This window comes from Suricata suricatta, chromosome 2 (genome assembly GCF_006229205.1).
Source record: "Suricata suricatta isolate VVHF042 chromosome 2, meerkat_22Aug2017_6uvM2_HiC, whole genome shotgun sequence".
In the NCBI taxonomy this organism is placed as follows: Eukaryota; Metazoa; Chordata; class Mammalia; order Carnivora; family Herpestidae; genus Suricata; species Suricata suricatta.
In genome coordinates, this window is record NC_043701.1 from 115,981,977 (window position 1) to 115,994,425 (window position 12,449).

At 39.0% G+C, this 12,449-nt stretch overlaps 1 protein-coding gene across 2 annotated transcripts in view; it reads left to right on the plus strand.

Moving 5' to 3' along the window:
• PRKG1 (protein kinase cGMP-dependent 1) overlaps positions 1-12,449 on the plus strand; it is a 1,238,870-nt gene that overhangs the window by 883,560 nt on the left and 342,861 nt on the right. For both annotated transcript variants that reach the window (XM_029931713.1, XM_029931712.1), the window contains exon 5: positions 9,880-9,943. In XM_029931713.1, the coding sequence (XP_029787573.1) occupies positions 9,880-9,943 (64 nt within the window). The remainder of the gene's footprint in view (positions 1-9,879; positions 9,944-12,449) is intronic.

Consider the following 12,449-nt stretch of genomic DNA (forward strand, 5'->3'; position numbering starts at 1 on the left):
GAGAGATGAGAGTATTTACTTGCCAGTCTCTGGCCAGGATCTGTCTCCTGGGTTTGGTGTGACCTTGAGGAAGAGCTAAACAATGAACATCATTAGACAGCCAACTGAAAAAGAAGGGTTCCTACTCCAATATAATTTGATTGAAGATGGTGAACAAATGAAAATTTCCAGTGCTCCTGAGTCTATACTGAGACTTATATGTGATATATTATTGCTTTCCAGAGGCATAGCTAGTAATTAGTAACAGAGCCTAATTCAACTTGATTCTCTTTCATTCAAAACTCCATACACTTAATCACTAGGTTCAGGATAAGGAGTTTGCATTATATCACACAATTGATAAAATTCTACCTAATGTCTCCATAATGGTTTGCTTTATCTAAAGTGTTTTTACATACAGGAAAAAAAATTTGAATTCTTAGAATCTGGTACGATAATAGGTAGCCATTGAAGGTTGGAGCCACTGTGTGATAAGAGCTAAATGTTGCTGATAGACGATAAATCTAACAGTGATGTGTGTAGTATACTGAGGTGGGGGGCAAGAGACCCACAGGAAGGAACATCAGTTATAAGATGATTGCATATTAGACTGAACCAGGATCAGTGCCAAATGACCTAATTATGGGAGACAACTATTGTTGAGGGCAAGAAACATTTTGATGAGCTCACCCACTAAAGGGAAAGTTCAAATATCTATGAGGTTAAGAAGGGCTCTTAATCCTTCATCAGTAGAAATCGGTTTCTTTGGTAGGTCAGATTTCTGCTTTTATTCACTTGGTGTGAGCCGCAGAAAGCCAGTGGCACCAAAATAAACAATACCTGTCAGTATTCTTCTATTTATTTTATTCATTTTGAGAGAAAGAGTGGGAGGAGGGGCAGAGAGAGAAGGTAAGAGATAGTATCCCAAGCAGGCCTCGCACTGTTATCTCAGAGCCCAATGCGGGGCTCGAACTCCTCAAACCATGAGATCATAACCTGAGCCGAAATCAAGAGTCAGACATTTAATGACTGAGCCACCCAGGCAAGCTCCCTCTCAATATTCTTGGCATTAAACCTGATACAGAGCTTATTTCTTATGACAGAATAAAAAAGCTTCTGTTCTCCAAATGGTAGCCCAAAATAAGTAATGTAATGGCATGATCTGCTCTAGGTAGAGGACTTTGGTGAACTATTTCCAGATTTGCTTTTGTTGAAGATACCTTGCCTTATAAATATGGGGCTACATCTAAATATGGGGGTTATATTTTAAAATTTGGCTATCAACCATAGCCAAATTATGGAAGGAGCCCAAATATCTATTGACTGATGAATAAGGAAGATGTGTGTATACACACACACACACATAGATACACACACACAATGATGAAATATTACACAGCGATCTAAAAGAATGAAATCTTAACATTTGAAACAACGTGGATGGAACTACAATGTAGTATGCTAAGCGAAGTAAGTCATAGATAAAAATGCTATGATTTCACTTCTATGTGGAATTTGAGAAACACAACAGATGAATGTAGGGGAAGGGAAGGAAAAATAAGTTAAAAACAGAGGGAGGGAGATGAACCATAAGAGACTCTTAACTAAGAGAACAGTCTGAGGGTTGCTGGGGGGGTGTTGGGTGGGGAGACAGACATGAAGGAGGGCACTTGTTGGGATGAGTTCTTGGTGTTACATGTGAGAGATGTATCACTGGGTTCTACTCCTGAAACCAGTGCTACATTGTATGTGAACTAACTTGAATTTAAAGAAATAAATTAAAAATAAAAGAAAATACATAAAAAAATAAAGACAAAAGCTTATAAACCCTTTGTTACTAAGTGGGTTTAAAAAAATCAAAATGTGTTTGTTCAGTATGAAAAATACTCAAATAGGCTTACAGATATTGCAAAGTCCTCCTCCCCTCCCTCCCTCTGAAGCCCCTGCAGTCTCCCAGGGAATCACACTGCCTCTACTTTGTGGATCCTGCAGAGCTCCTGTGCTCTCCACTGCCCTCTGCCCCTTCCACCCTTTGCAACCCCCACCATCTGTCAGGCAGTAGATCCTAGCTGGTCCACAGCCTCTGCCATCTGTTGCCCTGCCATTGACCTCCACAGAGCTGGGGCAGGGTCTCTTAGCCTGTGAGGTCTTTTCACACCTGCTCAACACGCCACAGTGACTGCACATTTCACCCAGATTAAAGCCAAATCCTTTAGGGGGATGGGAGAGGGGCATGGGCCCCTCTGTGATCTGTCCTCTTTTCCTCCCCTCTTGGGGCTCTTTTCTATTTTCCCCCAGAGCCACCAGGCTGCTCCTGGAGTCTGCTAAGTGCAGCAGATCCCTTGCTTCCTGGTTCCTTTCTCTCAGACCTACAGTTCCCTGTCTCTATCACCTCTCAGATTTCTGCAACCATCTCACATTTCCAATAAGGATATCCTCGTCCTGTTCAGTCTTTTACCTTAAACCCCCTCCCACTGTAAGCCCTGCTTCCCTGTGGAAATTCTTCTAATGGAAAATGCTATAGCCCAAATCAGGTACTTTATGATACGTGTGTGTGTGTGTGTGTGTGTGTGTGTGTGTGTGTGTGTGTGTATAATTGTATCATATGTATTTATTGTATTTGCTATTTATTTTCTATTTCTGATCAGTAGGCAGGAACCTTGGCTTTCACTGATGAATCTCAAACACCTACAATAATTTATGGCCCATAATAGGCACTCAGTTAAGTTTTCCTGAGTAAATATATCATGTAATTAGACCAGTATTTTAACAACAGTAAGAATGTTTTTCTTTGAGATGGATCAATTAGGATACATTTAATTTAGTTGTAACCATGATTGTACATTTTATAACTTTTGGTATAATAAAATACAGTTATAAAACAGAACATTTTGAAAATACAAGAAAGAGAAAAGGAAAAAAATTAAAAGATTGTCATTCCACCTAACACGATATTGGTTAACCTTCTGCTATTTTCCTGCAAAGATTCTCTATGTGTAATTAAAGGGGGTTGCACGAAAACATAATCACCTCATACATCACTTTTACCACCTTTTCCTTGTAATAAAGTGTTCCGTGTTTACATGCTTTTTATCACTTCTCATCACTGTAAGTCAGTGGTTCTCCAGCTTACGTAGCTTATACGTATCGATATTGCATGTATTAGGAGTTAAAAATGAAAATAATTTAAAGATACCTTCTAATGCATTTAAAAACACCAAAAATAAACATTATATGTTACCATAAAAGTCTATTTTTAATAAAAATGACTGTATCTACCAAAAACAAAACAGTGAACATAGAAATTCAAGTTTACATTTTTGCAAATCTGTCAATATCTGGCTTACTAGAAGAAAAATTCTCGTATTTGCTTCTGTATTCAAGCTGTTGAATTGCTCTTGTTTTGATTGAAGTATATGAAATGATCACTCTCACAGAACTTGGTTGTAGGAAAGGGGGGAAGTGAGCTAATGACCTTTTCAGATAATTGTGGACATTCTTCTTTGATGTGATACCACAACTCAACAAATGCTAATTTATTAGAAGATTAATTGCAATATGGAATGTCAAACAGTAGCTACATTAGAACCCATTGACCCATCGTATACGTCAAATAGATCTTTCCCATGCGCAATTTCGTGACATCATGTATCAATCACCTGGGAAAATATGCTTCACTGTACTATGCAGAATTCCCAATCCAAAAAATTCCTATTTCATAATATCCACATATCACCAAAGACCTCATCCAAAAAGTCTTCAAGTATTGGAAAGCTGTTAAGCCCAAAGAGGAGCCAAAAGTTTTCTGAAGTTATAATTTTCATTTGAAAGTTCAAATTTTATCATTGGCAACAAATACTGCCTGTTTTCCCCCCTTGAACTAAAAGGCTCACTTTGTTCTTTTTTGAAAAACTGCCTGCTAGATACACCAGTCTGAATAACCACAGTGTGTTGGTCATTGCCAAGTAAAAATGATGTTTCTTGGGTAAAGTGGAACTTCTCAGCTTGCCACTCCAGCAATGACACAAGTTATCTTCCTTGAGACTGCCACCGTGCTTAGGTGTACCCAGAAGGGCAGCTTGCATACTTGACATTTTGTTGCACATTGTATTCAAAAGATGAGTATCCAGGAGTTGAAACATAATAAAGTGAATAACCTTTATTGTTAAATCAAAAATGTTTTAAAGTAAAAATGACATTTTATTTAACTTTTCTCACTGTGGATAAGTGATGATTAAGAATATCATGGCAATGACTGCATTTTGCTCTCACCACCTTAGTCTGTGCGGAGGGGTCACCATCGGAGCAAATATCAGCATAGCTATTCTTGAATAACCTATAGATGGGAAAAGTTACTCCATACCGAATAGCACAGTACCACTTGTGTTTGCTGCCAGCTGTTCATATAAAAGATGAGCTACGTTGATGATTAGTTGGTTCTGATAGCAGATAAATACAAGCAAAACAGCAAGTCTAGCCATGGCTGTACATGAATCCACTGGAAAGGAAAAAGTGCAGTTCTGTAAAGAAGAACTTAACTTATCTTTGTGCTCGCAGCTTTATCTTTGATTCAGCCAGACACTATATCATGGGAAAGAGGCAGTGCAGATTTCTTCTACTGACTTCATCCAGTGGATGTGGAGCAAGGTCGATTCTGCAAGTCTTTATTGGTCTGTCAGCGACTGTATTGTGGGCCTTTAATGGTCATTGGATATGGTGATTCTCCCTGTGAGATGTGCCACTTACTAATTTGAAAAGCTGTACCAAACAATTTTTGGGTTTTACAATCTTCATCGTGTCTACATTTAGACGTTCAATTTCCTTTCTTTAAATTTTGAATGATTGGGCTCAAAATTACATCATAACTGACACGATAAAGTTATTTTTAAAATATTCCTCTGTGTAAGACAATAAGGGAAATTATAATTCTCAGGGAAAAGTTGATTTGTCATATTTTTCTTATTTATAGTGACTCCAAATTTCCTTGGATGAGATTTATCCCATCCATGAGTCAGAAAATTCTCTGATGTGTCCTTTTTTATATTTTTTAGTGGCTTTAGGCTTAGATATAGGCAGCGGTAGCTTGAGAATATGAGTCTTCTGATCTCCCCTTTCAAAGTCAGTTATCTGTTCTTAAAAATGAGCAAAAATGTAATAAGCTTTCTTTTATTTAGCTCTTAATAATTACAAAATTCTAAAACTATAACAGCTTTAGATAAAATTCTAAAAGTTAGAAATATTTTTGAAAAACCTATACATTATTGCAACACAAAGTATGCAAATGTACTTTCTTAATGTTTTTTTTTTTCACTTTGACACAAGAAGCGTGCATCAGGTCTGAATAACCACAGTTATTCAGGAGTTCAAAGGAATGATCTGTTGAATGATAATAAGGTTATGAGATTATAGCTCATGTGTGAAAATTGTCTAGTAACACAGATTTACTAAAATTATACTGAGTTACACAAATCACAAACCTATATACTCCCTTAAAAATTCTAGGAAACATAAGAACGTATAAGCATATATCCATTAACCATCAAAGGAATGATGTCATCATATTTCATATGGTGTCAGTGGGATTCTGTTGTCTAAATGTGAAAGAATAAGGTGTAAAAAGCACATTACAACTTAGAGTATTTGCTCTGACTTTGAAGAAGCCCTTAAAGGGGTCTTAGGAATCCTTGGCCTCTCAGATTGCATTTCAAGCTGCTGTTGTATACAATTCTGTTGCTCTTTAAGTGTTCCAATTTCATTCACATGTGGCTGTAATAAAATGCTTTGTACTTGGGTTCTCTTTCCCCACTGTTATTTGCTCCTTTCAAACAGTAGGTGAGCAGAAATAAAATCACTAAGACAAATTCAGAATGGGAGACATCCAATATGACAGTTGTCCAATCTCTTCCAAAAGTTAACGCCATGGGGAAAGGTGGGAGGGTGTTGTAGAAAAGAGACTAGAGGTACCAAAAACCAAAAGAATTGGCTGTGTGGAATATTACTGGATCCTGGTTTGAAAGGAAAAAAAAAACCAGGAAAGGCATTTTTTGAACATAAGTAATGTTTGAATATGAAACAGATATTCAATGATATTACAGAATTGAAGTTCATTTTTTATGTATGGTAATGGTATTATAGTTATTTAGGAACATGTTCTTGTTTTTAGGATATATATGCTGCAGGTAAGGGATTAGGGGTGAAGTTTTTTGGTATCTTCTATGAAATGTTTCCTCGAAAATGATCCATGAGCCTATTTATATACACATAGAAAACTAGATGAACTCGAGGTAGATAAAGATGGCAGGGTTACAGATGGCAAGTCTCAGCAGTGCATTACAGGTCATTCTTGAACTGTTCTTTCAGCATTTCAATTTGTTTAGTTCTTTTCATAGTAAAAAGGTGGTTAATAAATCAAATATTAATATTATTCACATCCAAACCACTAAAAGACTATAGAACTGTTTTGAAAGTTGCATGAGGCATTTTCTAATTATTTTACCATAAACCAATGTCATTCAGTGGGTAAGTGATGAGCTCCACATGATTCAGAGAAGGATTTTCAAACTTTGGTCACTTACGTTGTGTGGTTCTACCTCAGGCAAACTCTCAAGATCACACTTGTCAAATCTGTTAAATGTGTGATAATAACAATGGCTATTTCAGAAGGTGGTTGTAAAACTAAACTTATGTCCTCTATGAAATCCATAACCCAGTGCCTGGCAATAGGAAATACTCAAATCTCATCTTCTATTGTTATTGCAAATTGTGAATTCCGAGTCCTTACTTCATTCAATTACAGAAGCCAATGTCAAAGCTTTACAGGCATTAAATCCTCTCTATTACATTACATTCAAATGCATTCTGTAACTTCCGGCCTATTGCAAGTCCTTAGGGAATCAACAGTTTTAATAGATATGTAAGAATTACTTGTAATTAGGATGCAAATTGTTACAATAAATTATTTTTTCACATAAAATATTCTTCTCTACTATTGAAGAATTTTCTGGAAGTTTGTCCTTATAATTATTTTGCCTTAAGTTTTCTAAATCATAAACAACTTCATCTTGAATTGTATGTGCAAATTAGTAGTCTACATTAATGTCTTTTGATGTATTGGAGAAAATTTAACCAACATATTTCATGTGTAGAATTCCAAATTATGAATACCCTCAATTGTTTTGTTCTTGGTGTTCAAGCTCTTGGTGAACCAATAATTCTTATAAAGGAAATTAATTCTGTGAGAAGGGGATGCCCAGGTGGCTCAGTTGGTTAAGCATCTGACACTAGATTTCAGCTAAGGTCATGATCTCATGGTTCATGGGTTCGAGCCCTATGTTGAGCTCTGCACTATTAGTGCAGTCACTGGCTCTCTTTTTCTTTGTCTCTCTCACTTCTCTGTCTTTCACTTCTGTCTCTCTCAAAATAAATAAACTTAAAAATTATATGAGAGGCTTCAGTATTTGCAATGATAAGGGTCTTAAAATTTTAAAGATGGCTACTAAAGTATATTCAAAGCAATTTATTAAAGTGAAGCCATTTTTTTTTCTAATTGCTCTCCATTTTGTTATATCTAGAATTTCCCAAGTTGTTACTGATCATGTTTTTACAGTGGTTCTTCTTAAAAAATCAGCCTTAATTTTTGTTAGTAACAAATGCTGCTGAATCCTTTGAGACATTTAAAATTGTCAAAGATAAGGATAAGCATACAACAATATTATTCAGGCACGAAAGAAGGAAGTTTACATCTGCAACATGGCTGGACCTTGAAGGCATTATGCTAAGTGAAACAAGGCCACACCAAAAAAGACAAATACTGTATACTGTCAACATGTACATGGACTCTAAGTAAAAAGTCAAGGTCATAGAAATGTGGGTGCTGGGGGCTGTAGGGTAGAGGAGACAGGAAGATGGTAGTTCAAATGATACAAACTTTCTGCTACAGCTTAGGATGAATAAGGTCTATATCTAATGCATAATATGGTGATGAGGATGGGTAACACCATGAAATGTGCTAAAGGAGTAAAACTGAAAAAAATTTCCACCAAAAAAGATAAATACATGAGGTAATAGACGTGTTAATCAACTAGTTGGATGAGCCCCTTTACCATGTGTACATGTATCAGGCTGTACACTAAACATCTTTTTATTTGTCAGTTATACCTCCAAGCTGAAAAAAATGTAAAGTGGTAAAAGGAATTTAAAGTGCCCTTCCTAACACTTAATGTTTATGTTTTTGCTTAGTGTGTTATGTAGTCAACCATGTACTGTTTTTTTTTCCACGTGGACAAGAACTCTCTGGAATGTGGAATTATTATGGTATGGTTTGGCATGGACATAGCACAGGTTGAGATAAACAGTGGTGCATTGAAGGGATGTAGCCTTGTCTAAGGAAGGGAGCCAATTATAATAATCTGAGGAAAAACGCCACTGTAGTCTGTGTTTTCTACCAGCACCCACTGGGATAGAAGGATTTTAATCACCCTTACATCTAGGACACACTGAGAGATAGCTCATTAAAAGGACAAAGAAGGGGTAGTTTTTTCAACCTACATCACTAGTCGGAACAGCTTTCTCTGTCTTCCTCTGTTTCTGTGAGTAGTTCCATCCAGCTGCTGAAATAGACTGCCTTCTGGAAATTAAAATCCACATGACTAAGACCACAGCAGTAAATCTGGTAGAACAGATGGTCCTGGGTGAATTGTTCTATCTCTGAATAAAGACCTTGTGATTTTGTCAGTAGGCTTTACACTAAGTAATAGGAACCAAAGGGACAAATGAACGGTAAAACTTCCATGCCAACCTCCAAACAGTATGCTCTGCTTTCTTTCATTGTATCCTTTTAATCAAGCCTGAATTATGCACTAGGTCAAATATCAAATATGTAAATATAGATGTATTCATTATAGTGTTCTGATAGTGTTCTGTCTACTTAAGCATTGAGGTCTGATTATATGAGATTTCAGTTCCGTGTCCTAGTTGGGTTTTCCAGTGGAGTTTGAAGAATTACATGTTGATGGGTGTTTTGAAATCTTTAGAAGTCATTACAATTTCACATATAAAAGAACTTTTGTTGGTCTGTGCATTTAGCATTGCTCAGTATTTTCATTTGCTGGTCATGGGGCGGTGTGGAATAAGAGAAGGCTCTTGTCTCCACCCTGTGTGATCTGATCCTTATAATTGTCCCAGGACGCCTTCACACATCTGTGCTTTCCTAACTTTGCTCAACACGTGCTATTGAGTTGTTATTTGTAAATGATGGAAAACACAGGGGTTGAACAAGACAGATACACCATTCTCATTTTTGTGGAGTTTTAATTCTAGCAGGGAGAATACCCCAGAACAAATACCTGAATAAATATCTAATGACTGTTAGAGCAAAGGACAAAGGACCTCTTCAGGGGAGATCTAGCTGAGAGCTAGCTGGAGGGCTTGGGAAGAAAGCTAGCTTCCAAGGTTGTTGAATGAATGCTTGCAGGTCTGAGTGTATCATTGATCATGCTGTGTCCTAAAGAATGAGTAGAGGTGTTCTGTAGAAGGAGGGTGTGTGTGTGTGTGTGTGTGTGTGTGTGTGTGTGTGTGTGTGTATGGAGGGACCTAGAGAGGCAGACAGGCTAGATGGAATCTGCTGTGATCAGACTGATAAGGAAGGGAATGCTATTTTTCCTGTTATAGCAGAGGCATCTACAGGCCCACGAGTAATCATAAGTGGGATTTAAACTCAGCTCGTCCAACCTCTGTGTTCTTTCTAGTACAACATGCCCTTTCCCTGTTGGTCATCAAACTGTGCTCAAGTTAGTGCTTTCATCTTGACCTGCAGGTCCTGTGTCATGAAATGTATTTGCACGTTGCTCTTTGGTTTGTGAAAGAAAGTCGCTTCAGCATTATCTCTATTTGGTTTTGCAGTGTCCCAACGTTCCAGAGCCTTCCTGAAGAGATCCTCAGTAAGCTTGCCGATGTCCTTGAAGAGGTAATTGTTTGTTGCCCTTGAACTCTGTGAGCTGGGACCTAGCCCAGCACAGCAGCATGGTGACGGGTCACATACTGCAGAGAGCTGTAAGCTCTGGGATGGGCTGTCTACTTGGCGTCGAATAAGAAGCAGATCATTGCACTTGTCATTTATTCACAGTTAGACATGTGCAGATCAACTTAGCTACAGAGGGAGGAAAACCTCAGTGTGGCAAATAGAATGTTTCTTTGACTTCCAAGAATGGGAGCTGGCATATTTCTCTCTTCTTTCAGTCTGTGTAAAGCAAGATTTCAGTAACTATCACTCTGAAACTTCAGGTTAGCGAATTTACAATAGGTATAGGTTTTATTTGCATATGAGTATATTTTTGCACATAATTGTATGCACCGGCGTGAAAATGTCACTACTCCTCTTAATCTCTAAATCTATGAAGCCCTGGAAATAGCACAGCAGGACCCATGAGGTTCACGGCATCCTGAGAGAGACAGGGAAGGAGGGGTATTGGGGCACTCATGCAGGAGGGCGGAGTGATGGGGGTGGTAGGAGGTGGGGGACACCAGCTCTAGTGTCTTCTGCTTCCCCAAACATCCAGAAAGCCGGGTCACCAGCTGAGGATGAAGAAGGGTTTGAGGACAGAGGAGGACGCAGGAGAGACATGGAGGCAGGGATGAGCTAGGAAAGACATGGAGGCAGGGATGAGCTAGGAGAACACTGTAAGACTGCCAGGTGCCCTGCCACCCCACTTGATGTTAGCCATCCCAAGTCTAAATTGAACAGGTGAGGAAGAGTTTATTGAAGATATGTTGATAGGGGACAGGCTCAACCCTGCTGGAAGAAGAGGTGGATGATGTTTAAGTGCTGGGCTGAGCTAGTGGAGAATAACATGGAGGCATGTCCTCTAGAGGGTCGAGGTCAGTCCGTGTGCTGAGGTCATTTGTGTTGGCCCATCATCCCTTCTGTCCCTTCTGGAAGCCAGGCTCCTGCCCTCCCACAGACACATAGATGGGTACTTTGCCACAGAACAAGGAGGGGTTGCGGAGAGAATATGGAGCCGACTTTCAGGTACAGAAAAGACAGTGGCAGCTAACTCTGAGGCTTAACCTGCCCAAGGATGGGAGGTACATGGAGGGACAGGGCTCACTGGAGATGGTGGCCTCAGGGGGGTTGAATCTGAGAGGCTGAGCAATTGTCAGAGTTGTGCATTAACAAGAGTGACTTGGAAAGATGCCGAAAATGTTTCCTCTCTGGATCCCACCTGTCTCGGTCCATCAATGATCCAGAGAACCCAGGAGGTTCCTATATACAAAGTCTAGTTCAAGTTCTATTGAAGAGAGCTCACCTACAATTTGCAAAGATCCCCCTCATGTCTTGTGTGAACACAAAGGAAAACAGAGTTACGTTGGGTTCCCAGGCTCAAGTATATAGAATTCATGAGAAAAAACACTGGTCGTCTTTTTCCCTGAATGTCCTAGCCCCTGTGTCTATAGCATTTTGGAGTGTAAAACTCTCTTCGTGGCCCTTTTGGTTTTTCCTTTCCTCTCTTATTGCACACCAAAGAGCTCTCTGATGCCCTTTCCTCTTTTTAAACATAGCAAACTAAAAGTACAAACTTACTAGTCCCAGTGTAGTGCTTCAAAAAGAATCCTTTAATCACATTCTTTCTTTTCCACACTGTGGAAGGATTGTATGTTTTGCAAAAACAATAGTGAGAGCTCTAGGATAATTCTGACTTAAGAAATATTTTCACATTTTATGTCAGGTCTTCTAATCAGATGGTGCTTTCCTGTGTGTTTGGATGGTGTGAGCCAGAGTGCATCCTATATGGATGCTACTGGGAAGAGACCTGCATGATTAATTACCCACATATTTGTTTTGAGGACATGAAAATGAAGTAAATAGACAAAATGCAAAGTAGACTTATGAATAGACGACCCAGTGCATGAAAGTATTCGACTCAACTGAATCAACAAGCAGAGTGAGGAATTAGATGAAATTAAGGATCAGATAGAGTGAAGCAAATTTGGAATAACAAAAGCAATACTAGTGTCACATCCCATTAATGGGAAATGTGCTCGCATAATAATTGAGCTGTCTTTCTTTCTGCAAATGTCCACAAGATGAAAGAAGGCCAGATTGTGTTGAAAGGGGAGTGGCATTATCATAGCATTCAGCAAAGAAGTTGCAGCCTTGTTTATTGGACAGTTATTTAGGTAGCACCTACCATGGACCAGGAATGGCTAAAATTCTGGGGATCCCAGGCTGTTCTCCCTTGGTGTTAAGCAGAGGGTACGGATGGGCAGGAAGGGAGGAAGGTAGTGCTGGGGACAGGCCACTCTGTATCGGGTTGCCATAGGAGGACCTTCCTGAGGAAGGGAGGTTCATGCTGACATCCAAGTGCAGATACGAGATGCACTGCGTGCAGGCCAGAGTGGAAGCAGACACAACCTGAAGCAGGAGGAAGCTTCTTGCTCTTAAGGGACAGAAAGAAGGTTTATAGTGGGGTGAG